The sequence below is a fragment of the Globicephala melas genome, chromosome 15 (assembly GCF_963455315.2).
Source record: "Globicephala melas chromosome 15, mGloMel1.2, whole genome shotgun sequence".
In the NCBI taxonomy this organism is placed as follows: Eukaryota; Metazoa; Chordata; class Mammalia; order Artiodactyla; family Delphinidae; genus Globicephala; species Globicephala melas.
This window is the reverse complement of record NC_083328.1, coordinates 65298347-65319019: the sequence shown is the minus strand read 5'-3', so window position 1 is coordinate 65319019 and position 20673 is coordinate 65298347. Positions and strand designations below refer to the sequence as shown.

Genomic DNA, 20673 nt, shown 5'->3' with positions numbered 1-20673 from the left:
TACAGTAGGTCTGGGTGTGGGCTGAGAATTTGCATTTTTAACAAGTTCTCAGGTGATGCTGATGCTATTGATCCAGTGATACTTTGAGAATCACTGTTGTATCAGCTAGCTACTGCTGACTAACAAACAAGTCCAAAACTTGGAGGCTTGAAAAAACAATCATTCATTATTTCTCATAAATCTATGGGCCAACCAGGACATGGCTGTCTAGGCTGAGCTGGTTGGCTCATCACTGTACCATGTGATTCCTCCTCTTTCAGCAGGCCAGCCCGGGCTGGTTCTCCAAATCAATACTCTTATTTCCTCTACTATCCAGCATCCCATAAAAATTCTTGAGATATTGCTGAGAAAACTCATGAAGCAAGAACCGTCACACCCCTCGCCCTTCAACCTCCTGGTGTATTAGTGGGTGTTGGCCTCCTGGGGTAGGGTTCACCTTGAGATTTCTCTTAGCAGCCCCTGGATCAGGCTCCATGTTCAGGACTAGAGAGTCCTGCCCTGGGATCATAGGATGATCCCTGAGATCTGGGGCTCTGGCCTCAGTTTCCTCTTCTGAATATTGGGGATAATAATCGTACAACTGTCTGCCTCCAAATAACTGCAGAAACCCTGTAGCCCTCTGTGGGATGTAAATGAAATGGTCATATGACTGTGATGCATAAAATACATCAAAAAATGAATTGGCTCTTATTTCCCAGGGCTCTGTATTCTCCCCTGAGAGACAGAACAAAGCTAACTCCTCCCTTTCATTTTCTGAGTTGCTGGTCTGTGTCCAGGTTGTGCGGGGCCGTGGGACATGGCCTTGCAAACTTCCGGACGTCATCACTAGCCAGGATGATAAGACCTAAAGGAAGGAAGGGAATCAGGCAGTTCCTGAAGTAGGCAGAATTTGAGCTGAGCTTTGGAAGAGGTGGGTGCCTGGTATTCCAAGCCAAAGGAACAGCATGAGCCGAAGCTCAGAGGTGGGAAAGTTTATGTACCTAAGAAGTATGTTACAGTTTGGGGAGCACTTATATGAGAAGGGGCCCCAGGAGATGACGTGGGAGAAGTCAGCAGTGTTCAGGTTGTGAACAGCCCTGAATGTCAGGCAGATGGCAATAGGGAGCCACAAAATGAATGGTTCAAGCCAGGGAGGGCTATTCTGTGTCATGGAGGGAGACCTGCGATAAGGCCTGGTTTGGGACAAGACCACAGAGACGGGGAGCAGGGGGCAGACAGGAGAGCTCTTGAACGTGACGGATGGGTCGTCCAATGAAAGGTGACAAGGAGAGATTTTGAAAAACATAACATCTGAGTTGCAAGGATGAGAAGGTGTGCGTCACACAGAGAGAGGCAGGAAGAGCATTCCAAGCAAAGGAAATAGCAAGTACAAAGGTCCTGAGGCAGTGAGCCTGGAGCAGAATGAGTATGGGTGAGAGCGGTGAGAGATGAGGTCAAAGATGGGGTGGGACACAGATCGGTTTTTTTTGAATTTTATTTATTTTTTATACAGCAGGTTCTTATTAGTTATCGATTTTATACACATCAGTGTATATATGTCAATCCCAATCTCCCAAGTCATCCCACCACCACCTCCCTTCCTCCGCGTCCATACGTTTGTTCTCTATGGGACACAGATCTTAATGGGCCTTGCAGGCCACAGGGAAAAGTCTATTTACTCTGGGTGCAGTGGAAACAGGAGTGATGAGATTAGATTTACTTCTTTACAGTCTATACTTTGGTTCCAATCCGAACGGTGTGTGGCGATAGGATGGGGAAGGAGGGGAGGCTCATCAGCTCTGCAGGGTGAGTCAGGCTTGAGGGAAGTGAAGACGTGGTGGTGGGGGAGTGCAGTGGCTGGGCCTGAGGTGAGTCGGAGGGGAGGGAAGCTCCAGGGACGCTGGACTTTTCACTCTGGGCTCTACTCCAAGTTCCCAGGACCCCCCAGCCTGGATGCAGTCACACCCCCTCCCCCTTTCTCACACACTCAGTCATTGTCCCACCTCACCCCCCCCTTTCCTGGGCCAGGAAAAGCTGGCACTACAGAGATGTGACAGACCCAGCCCGAGCCTCTGATCTGCTGTGTGAGACAGCAGAGGGGTCCCACAACTGCTGGACTTCAAGGCAGGCTTCCCAGAGGAGGTGACTTCTCAGCTCCCTCATCCTCCCCTTGTTTCCTCTGACACAGTTTGAAGACGGGATTCTGGACATCTGCCTGATGCTCTTGGACGTCAACCCCAAGTTCCTGAGGAACGCTGGCCGCGACTGCTCCCGCCGCAGCAGTCCAGTCTACGTGGGCCGGGTGGTGAGCGCCATGGTGAGTGAGTAGCAGGCCCGCCCCAGGGGCCCTCCCTTACTGTGATGATGGAGGCCAGGCCCCGCGCTGGGCACGGTGGGGGAACCCAGGAGATGGGTGAGTTCCAGCTAGGAGACCTTGTATTTGGAGAGACAAGGTACAAATGCGGGTAATGCCATGTGGTCCCTCAAAGCAATCCATTCATTCATTCACTCACCCACCCATCCAGCAAGCATTCGTCAAGTGCCACCCACATCCTAGGCACCGGGGAAAAGCAGGTGTAAGACATGAATGGTCTCTAACTTCATAGAGCTTCCGTTCTAGGGTGTGTGTGGGAGGAGACAGGCGGAACCACAGTATCACATGAGTGCACAGTCATAAATTACGATGCACTCGCCAAAGGGGCCAGATGTGTGACAGTGTCTGACACAGGGCCTAACCCCAGCAAGGGGCTGGGGGACCTCCCTGAGTGATGAGTCCCGAGTTGACGTAGTAACTGGGAGGATAAGAGCATCCCAGGCAGAGGGGACAGCTTGTGCAAAGGCTCCCTGAGGAGGGGCGGCTGTGGCAGGTTTGAGGAGCAAAAGGGGGGCTGGTTTGGCTGGAGCAGAGCACAAGCAGGAGGGTCGGATGCAGGTGGGCTGCAGAGGGGGCAGGGCCAGACGGTGCAGGCCTCAGGGCCACGGTCAGGAGGCTGCATTTTATTCTCGAGGTTCTGGGAGTCTGGGGGCAAATGACACAATCTGGGCAGGGGCCAGAAGGGGTCTTTGTAAAACTCAGGTCACGCCATGTCACTCCCCTTCCACTCCACGGACAAATTCACATCTCCAGCATCACCCTCACGACCTTGACCCCTCTCTACCTCCTCCCTCCCGCTTCTCTCTCCAGCACCAACCATCTCTAACCTCCTGGTCTGTCACACCTTGGGATCTTTGCACCTGCTCTTCCTTCAACCTGGAATGCCCTTCCCTGCCTTTCACCATGTGCTGAATTCATGCCCACCCTAGTGCAGCTGTCACCCTTTCCCCAGGCTTGGTCCCTCTGATGCTCTCGCTGGTTGCAGGTCAACTGCAATGATGACCAGGGCGTGCTGCTGGGACGCTGGGACAACAACTACAGGGATGGCATCAGCCCCATGTTCTGGATCGGCAGCGTGGACATCCTGCGTCGCTGGAAGAATGACAGCTGCCAGCGCGTCAAGTATGGCCAGTGCTGGGTCTTTGCTGCTGTGGCCTGCACTGGTGAGCGGCACACGGGATGTGAGAGGGCCTGGAACTGCCCTTGGCTTCTGTGAGCCCGGGTCCCTGCAGCCTTCTCCCAGGCCTGATGTGCAACGGAGTCAGGGAGATTTGGTCAAATAAGGGGGCATCTGACCCCCGTGGTCACGGGGTTTCTGCAGGGAGCCGAATGGTGGATCGGCCCAGGGACTCGAGATGGACTGCCCGGGTTGAATTCCAGCTCTGCCTCTGACCCCTGGGAGGACTTGGGCAAGAGAACTGGTGTCTCCAAGCCTGTTTCCTCATGTGTAAAATGGAGACAGCAGTCACTGACCCAAGTGCCAGGGAGCTCTTAGGACCCGGGGAGATGTCACTTAGCACAGTCTCTGGTTCAAGTTAGGTGGGGTTTGGGGGTTTCCGGGGCAGCTGGGATTCCTCAGCTGGATCTTGGGGCATTTTCTCTGTGTCCATAAGTCGGCTGACCGTGATCGGATGGACGTTTGCGGTGATGGGCACCGTGACACACTTTTCTGTTCGGCCAGGCTGCCCATACCCATTACCCTCTGAATCATTACAAGCTGCTATTATTAGCTCCTCTTAGAGGAGGAAACGGAGGCTCAGAGAAGAGAAGTGGCTTGGCCAAGGTTGCACAGCTGGTGAGCGGCACAGCTGGTGAGCGGCACAGCCAGGCTTGGAACGAGGTGGGCCCGCCCCTCTAAGGCCAGCCTCCTGGCCTGACTGTGATGATGAGGGCTCCCGGGACACCATCCATCCCTGGGACAGGAGTGGAGCCTTGCTCCCTGGGCAGCGGCGACAGGTCTCCCCAAGCCTCAGGTCTGTACTCTGAAACCTGTCACATGGTGGGGCAAGGCCTGGGGTTGGGACATCAGCCCTCGCCACGGGCAGCAGAGCATCCAGACTCTACCCAAGTTAAAGGGCACAGGAACCAGACAAGAGGTGAAGGGTCACAGCTGCTCCTTCCTTCCTCCTCCCAGTGCCCTCCTGTCTCCCGGCCAGAATCCAGGGCCATCGGGGAAGCTCTTGCTCTGGTTGATGGTGGGCACAGGGCAAAGGTCACATCCCTGTCCCTCCCCTGTCTCAGAGACTCAACCTCAATCAAAACTAAAAGTAAACCAAAGGTCCTACAGATTACATTTAGTAGGCCTTTCTGTTGCCTTTCTTTTTTTAGATGTTACTTTCTTTACCTTACCCTGAGAATATGTTACTTTTACATTTTACATAAAAAGTAACATAAAAAAATGAAGGAGGAAAAACACCCATAATTCCCTCTGTCAGGAGCACCTAACATCACCATTCGGGCAGGATTCATGCCCGGGGTCTTCGTCCCTCCTCTGTGGTCTATAGTTGCCACTTGATATCCTGCCTCTTTGTCACCTATCATTCCAACACCAGTCCCTTTCCCAGTTACTCTGGGCTCTCTGTAAACTGTGCTGAGGCCCAAATGCAGGCCCTCCTCGTCCACGATGGAGTCCCAGTGCACCTGAAGCCCGGGCTAGAGAGGAGGAAACAAGGCCCAGAGAGGCGAAGGGACTGGCCTCAGGCCACACAGCCTGAAGCAGCTGGGGCTGGAACAGAAGGGCTCTTGACCTTTGTTCCCTCTTCTGCTTGCCCCGCTGTTCACTCCTCACTCTGAATCTCTGTCATTCCTTTCCTTCCTCCTTTTCTTTCTACTTCACCCTCTCCTTCATCCCATTTGACAAATTAGCCTGTGCCAGGCCTGTGCTGGGCTCTGGGGATATAAAATAAGACAGCTCGCTCACTGCCCTCAGAGGACAAATTAAAGAATCCCTCACACACCTGTATATTGAGAATGATGATGACTCGCCAGTTTTGCTATGAATGCAAATGATGGGGTAATCTAAACCCGGCCGGGTGGCCTTCCTGGCCCAGGGTACAGCATATGCCAATGTCCTGGGGCTGTTGGCAGCATGGAGTGCTGGAGGAGCAGCGAGGCCAGTGTGGCTGGAGCAAAGTGTGCAGGAGGTGGTCAGGGGCCAGACCCTCCAGGGTAAGGGCCACGGTGGAGGTCTGGCCTTGACCTCGAGGTCTGTGGGGAGCCATTGAGGGTTTAGCAGAGGACCGTTAATGTCAGATTTGCATTTAGAGTCTTTTGTTATCTGTGATGTGAAAGGGAAAGAGTGGACATGGGCCAACCAGCGAGGTGGGTGCCATTGTCCGGGTGGGTGCACCCTTACCAGTGTGCAGTGCTCCCTGGGGTACAGATGGGCACGTGGAGGCCCAAGCAGAGCAGATGTGTCTAGGGCCTCAGCTCATCCCCTAAGCTCTCTCCACTGTGTCCCCCGACCCAGTGCTGCGGTGCCTCGGTGTCCCCACCCGCGTCGTGACCAACTATAACTCGGCCCACGACCAGAACAGCAACCTGCTCATCGAGTACTTCCGCAACGAGTTTGGGGAGATCCAGAGTGACAAGAGCGAGATGATCTGGTGAGGGGGGCGCTCAGTGGGAAGGATCCCCTGGAGAGGAAACTTGGGGCGATTTCTCAGAGGAGGTCACATTTGAACTGGGTTTAAAAGTTGAACGGTATTTGGACAAAAGGAAGCGGGCCTTGGAGAGGCTCCAGGACGGGGACAGCAGGAGCAAAGGCCAAGAGGAAGGAAAGTCAATGCAGGGAGCATGAAAGGGCGTCAGGGAGAACACACCGTCCGGGGTCTGCACTGCCAGGCTGGGGGTCTGGTCTTGATTCCAGAGGCTTCAGACTGGAGAGGGGTGTGATGATGACCGGGGGGACAGATCGGAAGCAGGGGGCGGGGCTGTGGTCCAGGTGGGTGGTGGTGGGGTCTGAATCCAGGCAGAGCCTGTGAGCTGAAAAGAAGGAAGAGTCGGGGCTTCCCTGGTGGCGCAGTGGTTGGGAGTCCGCCTGCTGATGCAGGGGACACGGGTTCGTGCCCCGGTCCAGGAAGATCCCACATGCCGTGGAGCAGCTGGGCCCATGAGTCATGGCTGCTGAGCCTGCGCGTCCAGAACCTGTGGTCTGCAACAGGGAGAGGCCACAACAGTGAGAGGACCGTGTACCGCAAAAACAAAAACAAAAAAAACAACAAAAAAAAAAAAAAAGAAGGAAGAGTCGAGAAATCAGGAGGTCCGGTCAGCTGGGCATGCAGAGCCACTGAGAGGGGAAAGGAGTTGGGGAGAGGGGTTGAGGACTCCCAGTGTAGTTGGGAGCACCCGACTGGGGCCCCCAGAGGAAGAGCAAAGTGTGGGGGGGGACGTTCTGGGGTCAGCTTAGGACAAGGCGAGTGTGGACAGCCCGCAGGAGGTGACCGTGAACGTCTGCATGAAAGTCCTGGTCCACGTTCTGCTTTGTTTCCCCAACAGGAACTTCCACTGCTGGGTGGAGTCGTGGATGACCAGGCCTGACTTGCAGCCGGGATACGAGGGGTGGCAGGCCCTGGACCCCACGCCCCAGGAGAAGAGCGAAGGTGGGTAGGCAGGTGTGGCCCCATTACCGAGATGAAGAAACAGAGGCTGGAGGGGACCCACCAAGCAGAGGGGCTCCTCAGCTGGAGAGGGGCAGAGCTGGGATGCTAACCCAGGTCTGGCTGACTCCAAAGAACATTGAGTGTTGGGGGACCTCATTGATATTTTATAAAACACCTCTTTTATAATTTGAAAAGTAATTCATGCACATTGTGGAAAACAGAAAATATGGAGAAGCACAGAGAAAAAAAGTCAAATAGCATCTTTGTCCTCTTCCCCCCAAGAAATTTCATTAACATTCACACACAGCTTCCAATAATTTCAAATGAATCCTTCCTCAGAATAATATTTTAAATACACACAATATAACACCTAGGGTTCAATTACATTGCAATATAGTTATCAAAAATTTTTAAATAAATTTGTGATATAGTAATATATGCTCTATATAACAAGATTTATTAGTAGAATCAATAAGTTCCATAATTTTGTGGTAGAGATGAATGCAATCTATATTTCCGGTTATCTGTAACAACTATAAAGAGAGATAAACATATCTGTGGTTCTTATGAGTGACAAGTCATAAGTGCACCTAAGACTGTGGTTTTTGGTCTTTCACAGTCGAAGGAAGTGAAAATAATGATGTAATTTTTTCCCATCCAAGTTTATGAACTCCTGAATTCTATTTGCTGCACCTTGGGGGTTCCATGGACCCCAGGTTAAGAACTCTTCCTGCACATGGTCTTTCATCCTGGCCCTGTCACTTCTCCATATATCATTAGCATTTCTCTATCAGACGGTTTTCTGTGATTTTAATTTTAATTTAATGTTACCACATTCCATCAAATGGACGCACTGTAATATAGCTACCAAGCCTCTAGTCCTCAACATTTAAATTTGTGACCAGTTTGAGGCAGTGGTACACCACACCCAGATAAACATCTAGCTCTCCTGTTCATTTCGTTAGCACACACTCCCTGAGTCAGTGTCAGACACTGACTGCTACTCTCAGTCTGGGCAGGAAACCAGACAGACACACACCCTTGTAAAGTATTGCCTACAGTTGGCTTCCTCATTTCCTTAAGTGCCTTGGGATACATTTCTGTTTATCAAACACATAGGAATAAGTGTTTGCCAATCCTTATTAGGTAGGTACAAATATCCCCACGTGAAGCCAGGAATCAGAGAAGTTAAGTGACTTGTCCAAGGTCACACAGCTAATAAGAGACTGAGCTTTGAACCCCAGAAGCTGGGTTCCAGGGTCCCCTGGAATTCTTTTTTTTTTTTTTTGTCTTGTTGCATGCCTTGTAAGATCTCAGTTTCCCAACCAGGGGTTGAACCCCAGGGCCCCGGCAGTGAAAGCGCAGAGTCCTAACCACTAGACCACCAAGGAACTCCCTCCCCTGGAATTCTTAATTCTTACCTGATGCTGCCTTCTTAGAAATGGAATCCCTGAGTCAAAGGCTATATGGTCTGTAGGTTTTCGGCTACGTGTGGTTGAATTGTGGAAGATTCTGGAGGTACCACCCTCCCCTCAGCCCAGGCTCGTCTTACCCTTCTCCTCCTCCCAACCAGGGACATACTGCTGTGGCCCGGTTCCCGTTCGTGCCATCAAGGTGGGCGACCTGAGCACCAAGTACGACGCCCCTTTCGTCTTTGCCGAGGTCAACGCCGACGTGGTGGACTGGATCCGGCAGGATGATGGGTCCATGCACAAGTCCATCAACCACTCCCTGGTCGTGGGGCAGAAGATCAGCACAAAGAGCGTGGGCAGAGACGAGCGGGAGGACATTACCCACACCTACAAGTACCCGGAGGGTAGGGGCCCTGGGCTCATCACTGCCTTGTGGATAAGCAGCTTGTTTACCAGCCCAGAGGGCATGTGTGTGTGTGTGTGTGTGTGTGTGTGGTGTGGTGTGTTTTCTGGCAGCTTGCAAACAACAATGATCTGTAGGTTACTCTCCATTTCAAGAAATTCCTTAGAATCAGATGCAAACTTGACAAACACCCTGGGGGCAGGGGGACAGTGGTAAAGGATCATTCATTTAGGAAAAGAATTCTATATTCCACAAAAAGATTTCATTGGGTTTTTAAGCCTCACTTTCTTCGTTGGTTTGACTCAGTAAAACTGAAAGGGATGGCTGTTATACAAGAGAGGCTTTCATCTTCACAGAAAAATCATGATGTCCATGTTGTTTAACAGAGCTTATTAGTGGTGGGAGCTCCAACAATAGATGGTCAATTCCATGCTTTTTTTTTTAATCTTTATTTTATTTATTTGGCTGCACTGGGTCTTAGCTGCGGCATGCGTGATCTTTAGTTGTGGCATGCGGGATCTTTAGTTGCAGCATGAGGGATCTAGTTCCCCGATCAGGGATCAAAGCCGGGCCCCTTGCATTGGGAGCACGGAGTCTTAACAACTGGACCACCAGGGAGGTCCCTCCATGCTTTTTTTTTTTTTTTTTTTTTCCGGTACGCAGGCCTCTCACTGTTGTGGCCTCTCCCATCGTGGGGCACAGGCTCCGGACGCACAGGCTCAGTGGCCATGGCTCACAGGCCTAGCCGCTCCATGGCATGTGGGATCTTCCCGGACCGGGGCACGAACCCGCGTCCCCTGCATCAGCAGGCGGACTCTCAACCACTGCGCCACCAGGGAAGCCCCCTCCATGCTTTTTTATTGCAACGTATTTGTGCTGAAGAGGCTTGGAAGTCCAGAGGGGCCAGGAAGAGAAGTTCCTGGAACTCTGTAGTATTAATTGTTTTAGCATTTCACACACAGGTGGGGAAGTGGGCATGAAGGTAGATTGGAAAGGTTTAAAGAGAAATGGACCAAAAGAAACTTAATAAGATGGGCTCAATCAGACACAAAGATGAAGCTTCTTTCTGCTACTAATATTAAATCAGTAGTGGGAAAAAGATGTGGTTTATTTTAAAACTTGAATTTGAGCACATCCAATGGCCAGTTCAATAGACAGATATTTTCTAAGCATCTACGGTGTGCCAAGCACAGTAGGGTTCACAGAAGTGACTAAGAAACCACAGGCTTTATCTGACCCCCGTTGACTCTCCAGGGCTGACTTGGGATTGGGTATTAAGTGGCCGTGCTCCAGTGGGAAGGGCTAAAACAGAAGGAAAAGATGCTTTCCCCGGCCTCTGAAAGGTCTAGAGCTGATGATTTGATAGAAGAAATAAATATGTACCCAACAACACTGGGGACAAAAATAAAAGGCACATGGGGAGAAGTAAATGGAATATAAAGCAGGGGGCAGTCATTCCTGCTGGAAAGCTCAACAGGTAGAGAAGGGAGGGAAAGGATTTCAGGTAGAAGTGGTCCCTGTGCAAAATGCTTAGAGGTAAGAAAGTTCTCATTGTATCAGTGCCTACTAGGCACCAAACACTGTTGTAGGCATTGGGTATGACTTCAGATTAAGTAAAACACAGTCTTAGTCCTCAAGAGGCTTGAGAGTGTAAGCATATGAACAGGAAAAAAACCTGGTGGGCCAAAACACCATGACAGGCAATAGGCAGCTATGAAACTCCAAAAGACATTGTGACTCTTTCATCCTGGGAAAGGAGGAGTCAGAGAAGGTGTCCTGGAAGAGAGGTCATTTGGGGATGGGTCTTGAGGGATGTATAGGAGCTCACTTGTGGAAAGTAAATAAAATACTCTTTCCTCCTCCTGGCACAGTAATGTAAAGAAGGGGCTCCCTCAGGGGGTGCTCTGAGTCACCAGAACTCTGAGAAGCCAGCTTGCCCTGCTCCCAGCCTCCTTCTCATTTATCCCCCTTCCAGCTGTGATGAAGCTCTCTTCCCTGTCCCCACAGGGTCCGCAGAGGAGAGGGAAGCCTTCACAAGGGCCAACCGCCAGAACAAACTGGCTGATAAAGAGGAGACAGGGGTGGCCATGAGGATCCGTGCGGGCCAGGGCATGAACAGGGGCAGCGACTTCGACGTCTTTGCCCACATCACCAACAACACTGCCGAGGACCACGCTGGCTGCCTCCTGCTCTGTGCCCGCACCGTCAGCTACAACGGGATCCTGGGACCCAAGTGTGGCACCAAGGACCTGCTCAACTTTTCCCTGGAGCCTTTCTCTGGTAAGGCCCTGTGTTCCTGGAGCAGCTAGCTGTTGACCACCCTGACGACATGCTAGGTCGTGCCCTGAGAGCTGAACGTGTGCCATCTACCTCACAGACACTCCCATTGCCCTCACTGTGGGTCAGGCCCTGTCCTCGGCACTTTATAAATAGCAACCCAGTTCCTTCTTATAACAAAAGTAGGAGGTGGATTCTTTTATGGTCCCATTTTCCAGATGAGAAGACTGAGCACAGAGAGGTTAAGTAACTTTCCCAAGGCCACACAGGAAGTGACAGGACGGAGACTTGAACCTGTACTCGTAGCAACTATTCTATTTCATTCCATCGCATCTTCGCAGGACCCCTGACTGCTTTCCCAGACTCTCTGCTGCCCCTTCCAGCAAATTCCTTTCCTCCGTCTCCAGCAACTCACACTACAGGTGCCTCTCCCCAGAGCCCCTTTGAGAACCTCTCCTATTTCTCTGGAGGTTCTCAGGCTCAGAGAGAAGAGATTCAAGGCCAGCACTACCCAGAGAACTTTCTGTGATATAAGGATGTCCTGTATCTGCGTTGTCCAGTATGGTGGCCACTAGCTCCATGTGGCTATTGTGCACCTGCAGTGTGGCTGGTGTAATTATGGGACTAAAGTTTTAATTTCACTTAAACAGCCGCATGTGGCCGGAAGCTGCCATACTGGACAGTGTGGCTCTAACAGTGATAGGAAAGGAAAAGCCCTGATCTCCTCTTCCATGGCTCCAGTGCCTGGCCCGACCTCCCTGGGAGCAGATTCCCTTCCCCGTTTGGGGCTGAAATGATGTCAGTAGCTCACCCAGCCCTCAACTCTGGGCAGAGCCTCTGTCGCTCTGGCTTCTTGGTCGGATGCCTGCACAGTCATCGTCCCCTTGATCCCTTTTTTCACTGCTGGCTTTGTCACCACTACTGGTTATCTCCCTAAAATTAAGCTGGAGACCCTGAGAGGGGTTGCGGCAGCCGAGGTCACTTAGGGAGGCAGCACGGAGCCCAGTCTCCTATCCCCCCCACCAGCCCATTCTCTGTTCCTGCACTTGGAGCTTGTGGGTATGGGGAGGGCAGGGGGTTCTTTGAGTTGGGAGAGGACCCGGGGTCAGCATGATCTGAATAGAACATCAGTCAACCCTGGGGCCTCTATCTCAGGGCCACCCTGGAGCCACACGCCAGGACAGAGCAGACCCTCTGTCAGGGTCCCTGAGCAGCGGCAAACTCTAGGGGCAGAGCCACGTGGCACCAGGGCTGGGGCCCCAACACTTATGCTGCTAAAAGGCGTGTTCGGAGGCCAGACTTGGCTTTGAATCTGGCCTCTCCCACCTTCTATTATTAATATTAATTTTGGCTGCGCCATGTGGCGTGTGGGTTCTCAGTTCTCTGACCAGGGATCCAACCTGTGCCCCCTGCATTGGGAGCTTGGAGTCTTAACCACTGGACCACCAGGGAAGACCCTCTCCCGCCTTCTAGATGTATAACCTTGGGACTTGAATCACACTCATCCATCACAGGGGGCATTAGCATGCCCCTCATGGGCTGCAAAGGAGATGTGTGTTCAGGAAAGATCTGGAAAGTGTATGATGGTGCCTGGACACGGCGGGGCTCTTCACTGTTCGCTGAGCAAGTGCCAACAGGTGTGGGGAGGCCGAAAAGCATCTTTTCTGAACCCTGCTGTGCCAGGCAATGGTCTCAGGGCCGGGCTCAGTGCTTCCTGAGTCACTGCCAGCCTTGCTGGTGTGCAGAGGACTCAGCTCTCATCTCCACATCCAGGCCCCGAGTCAGGGGCAGGGCTCCATCCCTACAGGTGTGTGGGGTGGTCGGGATACCGAGGTCCTAGTTCCTGCAATTCTGCCCACAGGATGTGGGCTCTTGGGTATTTCTCTTCTCCATTCCAGGCCCCGGGTTCCCCATTTGTACAAAGGCTGGCTCATCTTTGAAGAGCCCTTCCAGCCCCTTTGTGTGAATGCACACGTGTCAGTTCTTCCTCACGCTCAGAACCGCTTCAAAGGGAGGAAGTGCCTTTCCTGGAATGTGTATCATAAGGTGAACTCCAGCCTGAGCCAGGGATGCCAGAACAACTTCCACCCAGGCTGCTGTTGAGTTACCCTTTGCCTCCCAGATACCCTCAGGCCCTTCGCAGCATTCTTCTGCTTCAGCCACAGCCGCCAGGGTTTCTTCCTGGGGATGTGTTCACAGCGGAGGGGTCCCTCCTGCTACGGAGACCTCTCAGGGGCACAGCCTATCGGGAGAGGGCAGAGAAGGGCAGTGGTACTGCGTGTTGCCCTCAGGTGGGGCTAGGCCAGGATGCTCTATTGAGGCCTCCAAGGCCAAAGTCAACCTGAGAGTGATTCTCCCACCCTGTGAGACCCTGAACTTTGGCTGAGTTGCGGTTATTCTTTGATGATAAGATCTGGGGGATTTCCATGTGCTAGCGGACAGGAAGCCAGGCCTAGGACAGCTGAACTGAATCCAGCTGACCCCACCCCGCCTCCTTGCTCTCTTCCTTCCTGCCACCCACCCCTTCTCTCTCTCTGGATTCCCTCACCCCTCCAGGTGGGTCATGAGGAATGCAGGCAGCGTGATCTCTGTGATGATCAAAGGAATCATCTAAGGAATGAATAGACACTAACTGCAAACGTTTCCCTCTTTCAGCCAGCATCTGGCCCGAAGCCAAGGCCAAGGCCAAGCCCCCTGGCCTGTAGACAGCAGTTCTCAAAGGTCCAGCCCCACCCTGGCCTAAGCCTCCTGGAAAAGTTAGCAGCTGGGGCCACCTCCTCCAGGCTCCTGGAGGACAATGGTTTCCTTCTTTCCTGTGGAGCTGGTCAGAGTTTCTACTCTGCTCCACCAGGTCCTGACCCAGGAATTTTCACTCCTTTTTGGCAGAAGCTTTGGTTTTTTTTTCCCCCCACGCCATCTGAGCAGAGGTTGGGGCAGATCCACCCCAGGAATGAGTGACTAGAGGGCTGGGCACACATTTTCCAGAGAGTGGGACGGGGAACACCAATGTGCCCAGCCAGGACCTGGACCTTGACTCATGCAGAGAGACGGTGACCATCTGTTCGGGCCTTCACGGCCCTAGAGATGACCTCCCAATGGGTGCTCACTGGCCCGGGCACCCCAGACCCTTGCTAACCTCCCTCTTTAACAGTAAGCTCAGGTCTCAAACTCAGAGCCCTCAGCAGATGAGAATATCGGCCCGAATTGAATAAACATGACTTTGTTTGCTGGTGTTTGTTTTTACCAGCTTCCTTCTACTTATGGTAAATGAGACAGGTTTTCTGCAAATAATGATGAAAAGGTTCCCTAAGCAAAAAAGGTTAAAAAGTGTAAAGTGGGGGGACTGAAAGAAAAATTATTTACTGAGGAGTTACTCAGACATGTGAAAAATCACATGAATGGCTGGAGTTTGGGAAACGCTGGTCTAGTGCAGGGACGGAGGGGACAGATGGCAGAAAAAGAAGAAACAGCATCTCCCATCATGGCACTGGGTTAGTGAGGAGAGGTTGGCTGGGCTCCATGGAGCCCCAAGACCATCCCTCCAACATTGTTGTTTGATGGGGGGAAGCCCGAGGAGCAGAAGGGATTTTTCCCAAGGTTCCCTGCGACCGAGTGAACAAGCAGGGCCTGTGGAGAATCAGTCCTGTGCCCGTTTCACTGCTCCTTCCTGCCTCCTGTAAGCTGACCCCTGGTGCCCTAAGGCTTCAGTGTTCTTGTCAGAGAAATGGGGCTGCAATCCACACTTTGCTTCTCTGCAGCGGGAGGGGTTGGCCCTGCCGGCTTTTTTCTCACCCCTATCACTTGTGTGGCTTTTGCTCTGAAATGACCTCTGGTCTTAGCTCTGCCCAGCGGGTGCCAGATGTCCCAGGGAACAGAGAAGGAACAGAGAGGGGAGGTCATCTTCCCAGGCTCACACAGTCAGACAGTGGCCAAGCAGGGCCAGCTCTCCTGATCTGAACACTTACTGGCAGAAGTGTCTCTTCATCTGTAAATGGGTACAATTCTACCGACCTCATGGGGGGAAATGGAGGTCCTGAGAGGTGGAGTGACTTGCCCAGCATCCCCAGTCAGCGAAGGGCAGAGGCAGGATTAAAGCCCAAGCCTCTCCTCCCCACTTCCTCCCTGGGAGCCTTGGAGCCAGGGCAGGTGAGGGAAAGTGCTGGGACATGCCCCTCCATTCACCAGCTGTGTGACCTCGAGTTCATTCCTTGCCCTCTCTGTGCCTTGTGGCGATGCCATAGGAGAGGTGGGGGCCACGATTCAGATGTCATGAGTGCTCTCCCCTCTCCCCTCCTGCAGAGAAGAGCATTCCCCTTCGAATCCTCTACGAAAAGTATTGTGACTACCTGACCGAGTCGAACCTCATCAAGGTGCGGGGCCTGTTCGTCGAGCCAGCTGCCAACAGCTACCTGCTGGCTGAGAGGGACATCTATCTGGAGAATCCAGAAATCAAGATCCGGGTAAGGGCTGGCTGGGTCCCTGGACAGGTCCCCACACGTGCATGCACCTCCCTCCCTGCAACCTCAAGATCTCCGATGCCCCAGGTTCCTCAGATCCTAGGTTCATCAGAGAAAAGCATCATGAAGCAGAATTTGGGACTCACAGCCTCTAGGAATGAATCCTAAAATCCCAGAGTAGTAGGATCACGGCACTTAGGGATCTCAGACTCGTGGACCCTTAAAAGCTAAACTACTAATGCTAGATTCCCAGGTCCTGGGGCCCTGGTGGGGCAGGAAGGGATGTGTTGTTAAGGGCACAGACGCTGGAGTCCATTTATTCATCTACAAAATGGGTGTTGTAAAGATTAAATGTGAGTCTACAGGAAGCACATAGAACCACATCCAGCACGTTATGCGGGCTCAGTAAAAACTGACTATTCTTATCACCAACTTCGTGGTCATCATAGTGATTCACCTGGAGGAGTCACAGCCCCAGATCCCCAAATGCTGCAGTTACAAATAAATGGTAAAGAGCAGAGCAGGAGGGAGTGAGCACTGTGTGCCAGACAGTCTGCTAGGAGCTTGCACATATTAGCTCAGTTAATCCTCATGAGAACCCTGCAGTCAGGCATTTCTCTTCTATGAAGAAACCAAGGCTCAGAGAGGGTAGTAACTTTGCCAAGGTCACACAGTGAGAAAGGGTCAGAGATCAGCCTGGCTCCAAAGACTCTGATCTTTCCACCCTAGACCCTAGAATGAGGGAGGCATTTTACACATCCTGTGGGTTGCGTGGAGCCTCACTTCAGCTCCATGAAGGAGGCCCGGGCAGGTGTCATCATCTGTGTTTTCCAGATGAGGCGAGGAATGTTAGCGGCGGAGCTGGGCAGACATTGGGCCAAACTGCAGCAAAGATGGAGATGGCCCAGTTGGGACCCTGCATGCCCTTGAGGGGCTGTGGGCTGCTCTCCCTCCGTGCTGCCCCTGACATCTGCCCCATGCCTCCTCTAGATCCTGGGAGAGCCCAAGCAGAATCGCAAGCTGGTGGCTGAGGTGTCCCTGTGGAACCCGCTCACCGTGCCGCTGTCAGGCTGCACCTTCACCGTGGAGGGGGCGGGCCTGACCAAGGAGCAGAAGACGGTGGAAATGTAAGTGCTGGTCCCTCCAGCTTGGGGGCCTGGGAGCAGAGGGCAGATGCTGCGGGGGGAAGGGCGCCCTCCGGCACTGAACCCAGGCCCGTAACCCCCTCTTCTCCCTTTCCACACACCCACCCACACACCTGCCTAATATTCCCCCGTGTCTACGCCCAAATACCCACACGTTAGCTGCGTTCTGTGCACATGTACACATTCGCTCAGCACCCATCTCGGGACACCCGAGTCCCCACATGCACACGGGTGTACATGCGTGCCTGTGTGGTGTACCCTCATGGATACATATTTATATATACGTACACTCACAAGCATACACACTTCTTGTTTTTCACTTTTTCATTGTAATTTATATAGAGTAAAGCATACGAGTCACGTATGTACAGCTCAATGCATTTTCATGCATGTGGTCACGTGAGCATCCGCACTCTTACCCCCAAGCACACCATCCACTTCCATGTACACACACACACACACACACAAACACACCAGCCCCTCTACACATAGGAGGGCAGATGGCCCAGGCCTTCGGAGGGTGGTGAGCGGGACCCATTGTATTCTGTCGGCACAAAGCTATACATCCATGGAGTTTCTAGGCTAAGATCTCAGTAGTCACGTGTCATCCTGGCCTGTCCCCATTGTGGGGACCAGGCCAGGGCCCTGATCTCACCCTCTTTCTCTCTCTCTCCCAGCCCACACCCCGTGGAGGCGGGGGAGGAAGTCAAGGCGAGGGTGGACCTGCTGCCCCTGAACGCGGGCCGCCACAAGCTGGTGGTGAACTTCGAGAGCGACAGGCTGAAGGCCGTGAAGGGCTTCAGGAACGTCATTGTTAACACCTCCTAAGGGCCCCCGTGCCAGCCGAGGGCCCCCAACTTGACCCCAATCTTTATCCCAAGGTAATGAGCAAAATTTGCCCCTTATTGGGCCCCAGACCCCAGGGCACGGTGGGCTGCCTATGGGGCCTCTTTGGAATCAAATGTACTTCCGGCCCATATGGTCCCCCTGAGCCTGGCTCCCCACCTCCCTCACCTGTGAGGAATGTTTTGTGCCTCCACAGTAGGAGCCCTGATCTTGGCTGACTGGGCCTGGGGGGTGGGCCGGGGAGGAGGGACTCCAGCCTCCCTTCCCAGCCCAGATGCCATTTGGAAAGCCACTGACCAACTGCCATATTGTTTGATCAACTCCAGAGCCCCTTCCCTGGGAGCAGGCGAAAAACAGTGTGCCCAGTGACCAGATCAAGGAACTCAGCTCCCTGGGGTGTCCTGAACCCCTTCCCCAGATTGTGCCCAGGCCCCAGGGGCCGTTGGCAGAGCCTGAGCAGGTGCAGATCGAGAGGGTCCCAGGAATAGTCCAGACCCAAGCTCCCCCCACATCCCAGCAGCCCTGGCCCAACAGTACCCCCGCACGCCGCAATTGTGAGGCACCTACTAAGTGCTTCCTGGGCTCACACGGCCACCAACCTATTTAATTGCCATGGAAAACTGCAGAGTGGGAGCCACGTTCTCAGTGAGGAGACTGCAGCTTGGAGAAGGGAGGTGGCCCGCCCTGCACCGCTGGATAGTTGCAAGGCTGCTTAATATGAAGGTGCAGGAATGGAGCCAGGCCTTCTGACTCTGAGTCCAGGGCCCCATTCACCACACCAGCCCTGACCTGACTGTCAGAGAGGCCATCTGGGGCCTGATCAAAAAGGATCCAGTTCGGATGAGGAGGTGGGGAGGAAATTGGAGGGGTTAGAGCCCTGGGTTTGAGCCCCAAGTCTGGCCAGCCACTGCCTTCCCCTCTGTGGGCCTCAGTCTGCTCATCGGTCACAGAGTGGTTGAACCAGCTCATCTTCAAGGCCCCTTCAGCTCTGCACTTCTGGTGCCTTATATGACTCAGCCTTGCCAATGACATTGAGTCTTACTCCCTGGCTTCACAGAGCCTTAGGTCACAGGCCAGGATGTTTTGGAGAATGAGACCATGACCATGACCACCTTCCTGCCCCCAGCCCTGTCTGAGTCCCCCACCTGTGCCCAGGCATCTTCCTTCAGAGCCCAGTTCTAGGGGAAAAGAGCCCCGGAGGCCCCTGACCTACCCATGACCCCACCCACCACAATGTGTAGACTTCACAGGAGCCTTAGTTGCCTGTGCTGGTCACTCACCAACAAGGCTGGCATCTCAGCCAACCCCTCTTTGAAGAGCCAGGGCCCTAGAACACAGCCTTTGCCCCTGACTAAGCTCGGGGACCCCACAAGTTGCCATCTCTGACTTTACCACTCATTCTCTCCATGTGACTGGGCCTCCCTCAGCCTGGAAGAGGGAAGTGGGGAGAATTCTGTATCTGGAGTGGGGTCAAAGACTCCAGAGTCCCCCAAATCCCAGAGAGGGATTTGGGGAAAGTCACGCTGATGCACTTAGAACTTTCTGCCTTGCACAGGAAGAAGCACTTGAGCCGAAATATATATGTTCTATTCTGTATACATATTGCTTGATTTCTCTATGGTTTTATAAATACTTCTGGGTTCCAAGCAAGCAGTAGATGTGCTTTTGAGCCACAAAGAGCAAGTACTGAAATAAAAGAGTTTATTTTTCACATTCAAACCAGGTCTGGTCTGTTCGCTGCATGCTTTTGAGGAGAGTGGGTGGGTGAGCTCACTTAACATCTGGACCAGCCACTTCCTGCCTAAGAGCCTTTCCCTAGCCTCAGCGCCGCCCTCAGATCTAAACTTTACTGGTATTCAATGCTCTACAACTGTCCAGCTCCACCTCCAGCCTCTTCTCCAAACAAACCATGTTCAGACCAGAATGAACTGCCTGTATCTCTTCTAACATCCTGTGTACTTGTCAACCTCTTAGCTTGGAGTGCCCCTCTTTTTCCTTACCCAGCTTGTGAACTCCTATTCATCTTATAATGCTTAACACTAAAGTCATCCCTTCTGTGAAGCCTACCCAGATTTCTTCTCAGAACCCTGGAACATGGACAACTCAAACATTTATCACAGTGACTTTTAGTTCCATGTTGATATACCTGTCCTGCTCCCCATCCTGTCTGAAGTCCCAAGGGCAGAGACCAAGAATCTCTTAAACAGACACTAATAAATGCTGGATCAATGTGTTTCAACTCAGCTCCCATAAGACCAGTACTGTCCAGTAGAAATATAACGTGAGCCACAAATGCAAGCCATATATGTAATTTAAATTTTCTAGTGGCCATATTAAAAAGAGAAAAAGAAACAGGTAAAATACATTTTAATAATGCATTTAATTTAAACTAATATGTCTGAAATATTGTATTGCAACACATAATCAACATAAAAATTATGAGTGAGATATTTTACATTCTTAATTTTCATACAAAGTCTTTTAACGTGGTGTGTATTTTACACTGACAGCCTGTTTCAATTCGAACTAGCTGCATGTCAAGTGCTCCATGGCTGCAGGTGGCTACTGGCTACTACATTGTGTTACCAAGCAAGGGCTCGTATGCCTGCCACACAGAAAGCCAAACTCTGACAGTGGGTGTTTGCAGCAAAGTAAGGTTTTATTTGCAGGGCGCCAAGCAAGGAGAATGGGCAGCTCATGCTCAAAAGACCTGAACACCCCGATGGCTTTCAGGGGAAAGACAGTGTGAGGGGATATGGTCTCAGGATGCGTGATCAGCTTGTGGACCTTCTTCTGATTGGCTGGTGGTGAGGTAACAGGTGATGTTTCAGGAATCTCAACCTTCTGGTTCCAACCAGTCTGGGGTACGTGCTTGTGGTCAGCATGTAGCCGCCATCCTCCACCTGGGCGGGGCGGGGGTTCTTAGTTTCTACAGAGCAACTCAAAGATATGCATCAGATTGTTATCTATATCCTTTCAGGAGGAACTGGGAGCCCTGTGACTCTATGGTCTTCATCATTAACTGCTTGAATCTGCTCTTTGGAACTCAGGGAAGGCCTAGGAGACTAAAGCCTTTTTTTTTTACAAACAAGAAACAGGGGACACAGAGGGACTTTTGTACCTGGGAAGACCCCACAAGGTCCTGCTTGGTTTCAATCCCCTCTTTTCGTTGATACTCT

At 52.3% G+C, this 20673-nt stretch overlaps 1 protein-coding gene across 1 annotated transcript in view; it reads left to right on the top strand.

Annotated features, from left to right (window-relative positions):
- Positions 1 to 18752, top strand: part of TGM2 (transglutaminase 2) — a 32851-nt gene extending 14099 nt beyond the window's left edge. The window contains exons 5-13 of the mRNA XM_060285562.1: positions 2168 to 2296; positions 3339 to 3516; positions 5823 to 5958; positions 6851 to 6954; positions 8528 to 8770; positions 10777 to 11049; positions 15346 to 15506; positions 16494 to 16630; positions 17326 to 18752. Coding sequence (XP_060141545.1) covers positions 2168 to 2296; positions 3339 to 3516; positions 5823 to 5958; positions 6851 to 6954; positions 8528 to 8770; positions 10777 to 11049; positions 15346 to 15506; positions 16494 to 16630; positions 17326 to 17476 — 1512 coding nt within the window. The 3' untranslated portion in view covers positions 17477 to 18752. The remainder of the gene's footprint in view (positions 1 to 2167; positions 2297 to 3338; positions 3517 to 5822; positions 5959 to 6850; positions 6955 to 8527; positions 8771 to 10776; positions 11050 to 15345; positions 15507 to 16493; positions 16631 to 17325) is intronic.
- The last annotated feature ends 1921 nt before the right edge of the window (positions 18753 to 20673 follow it).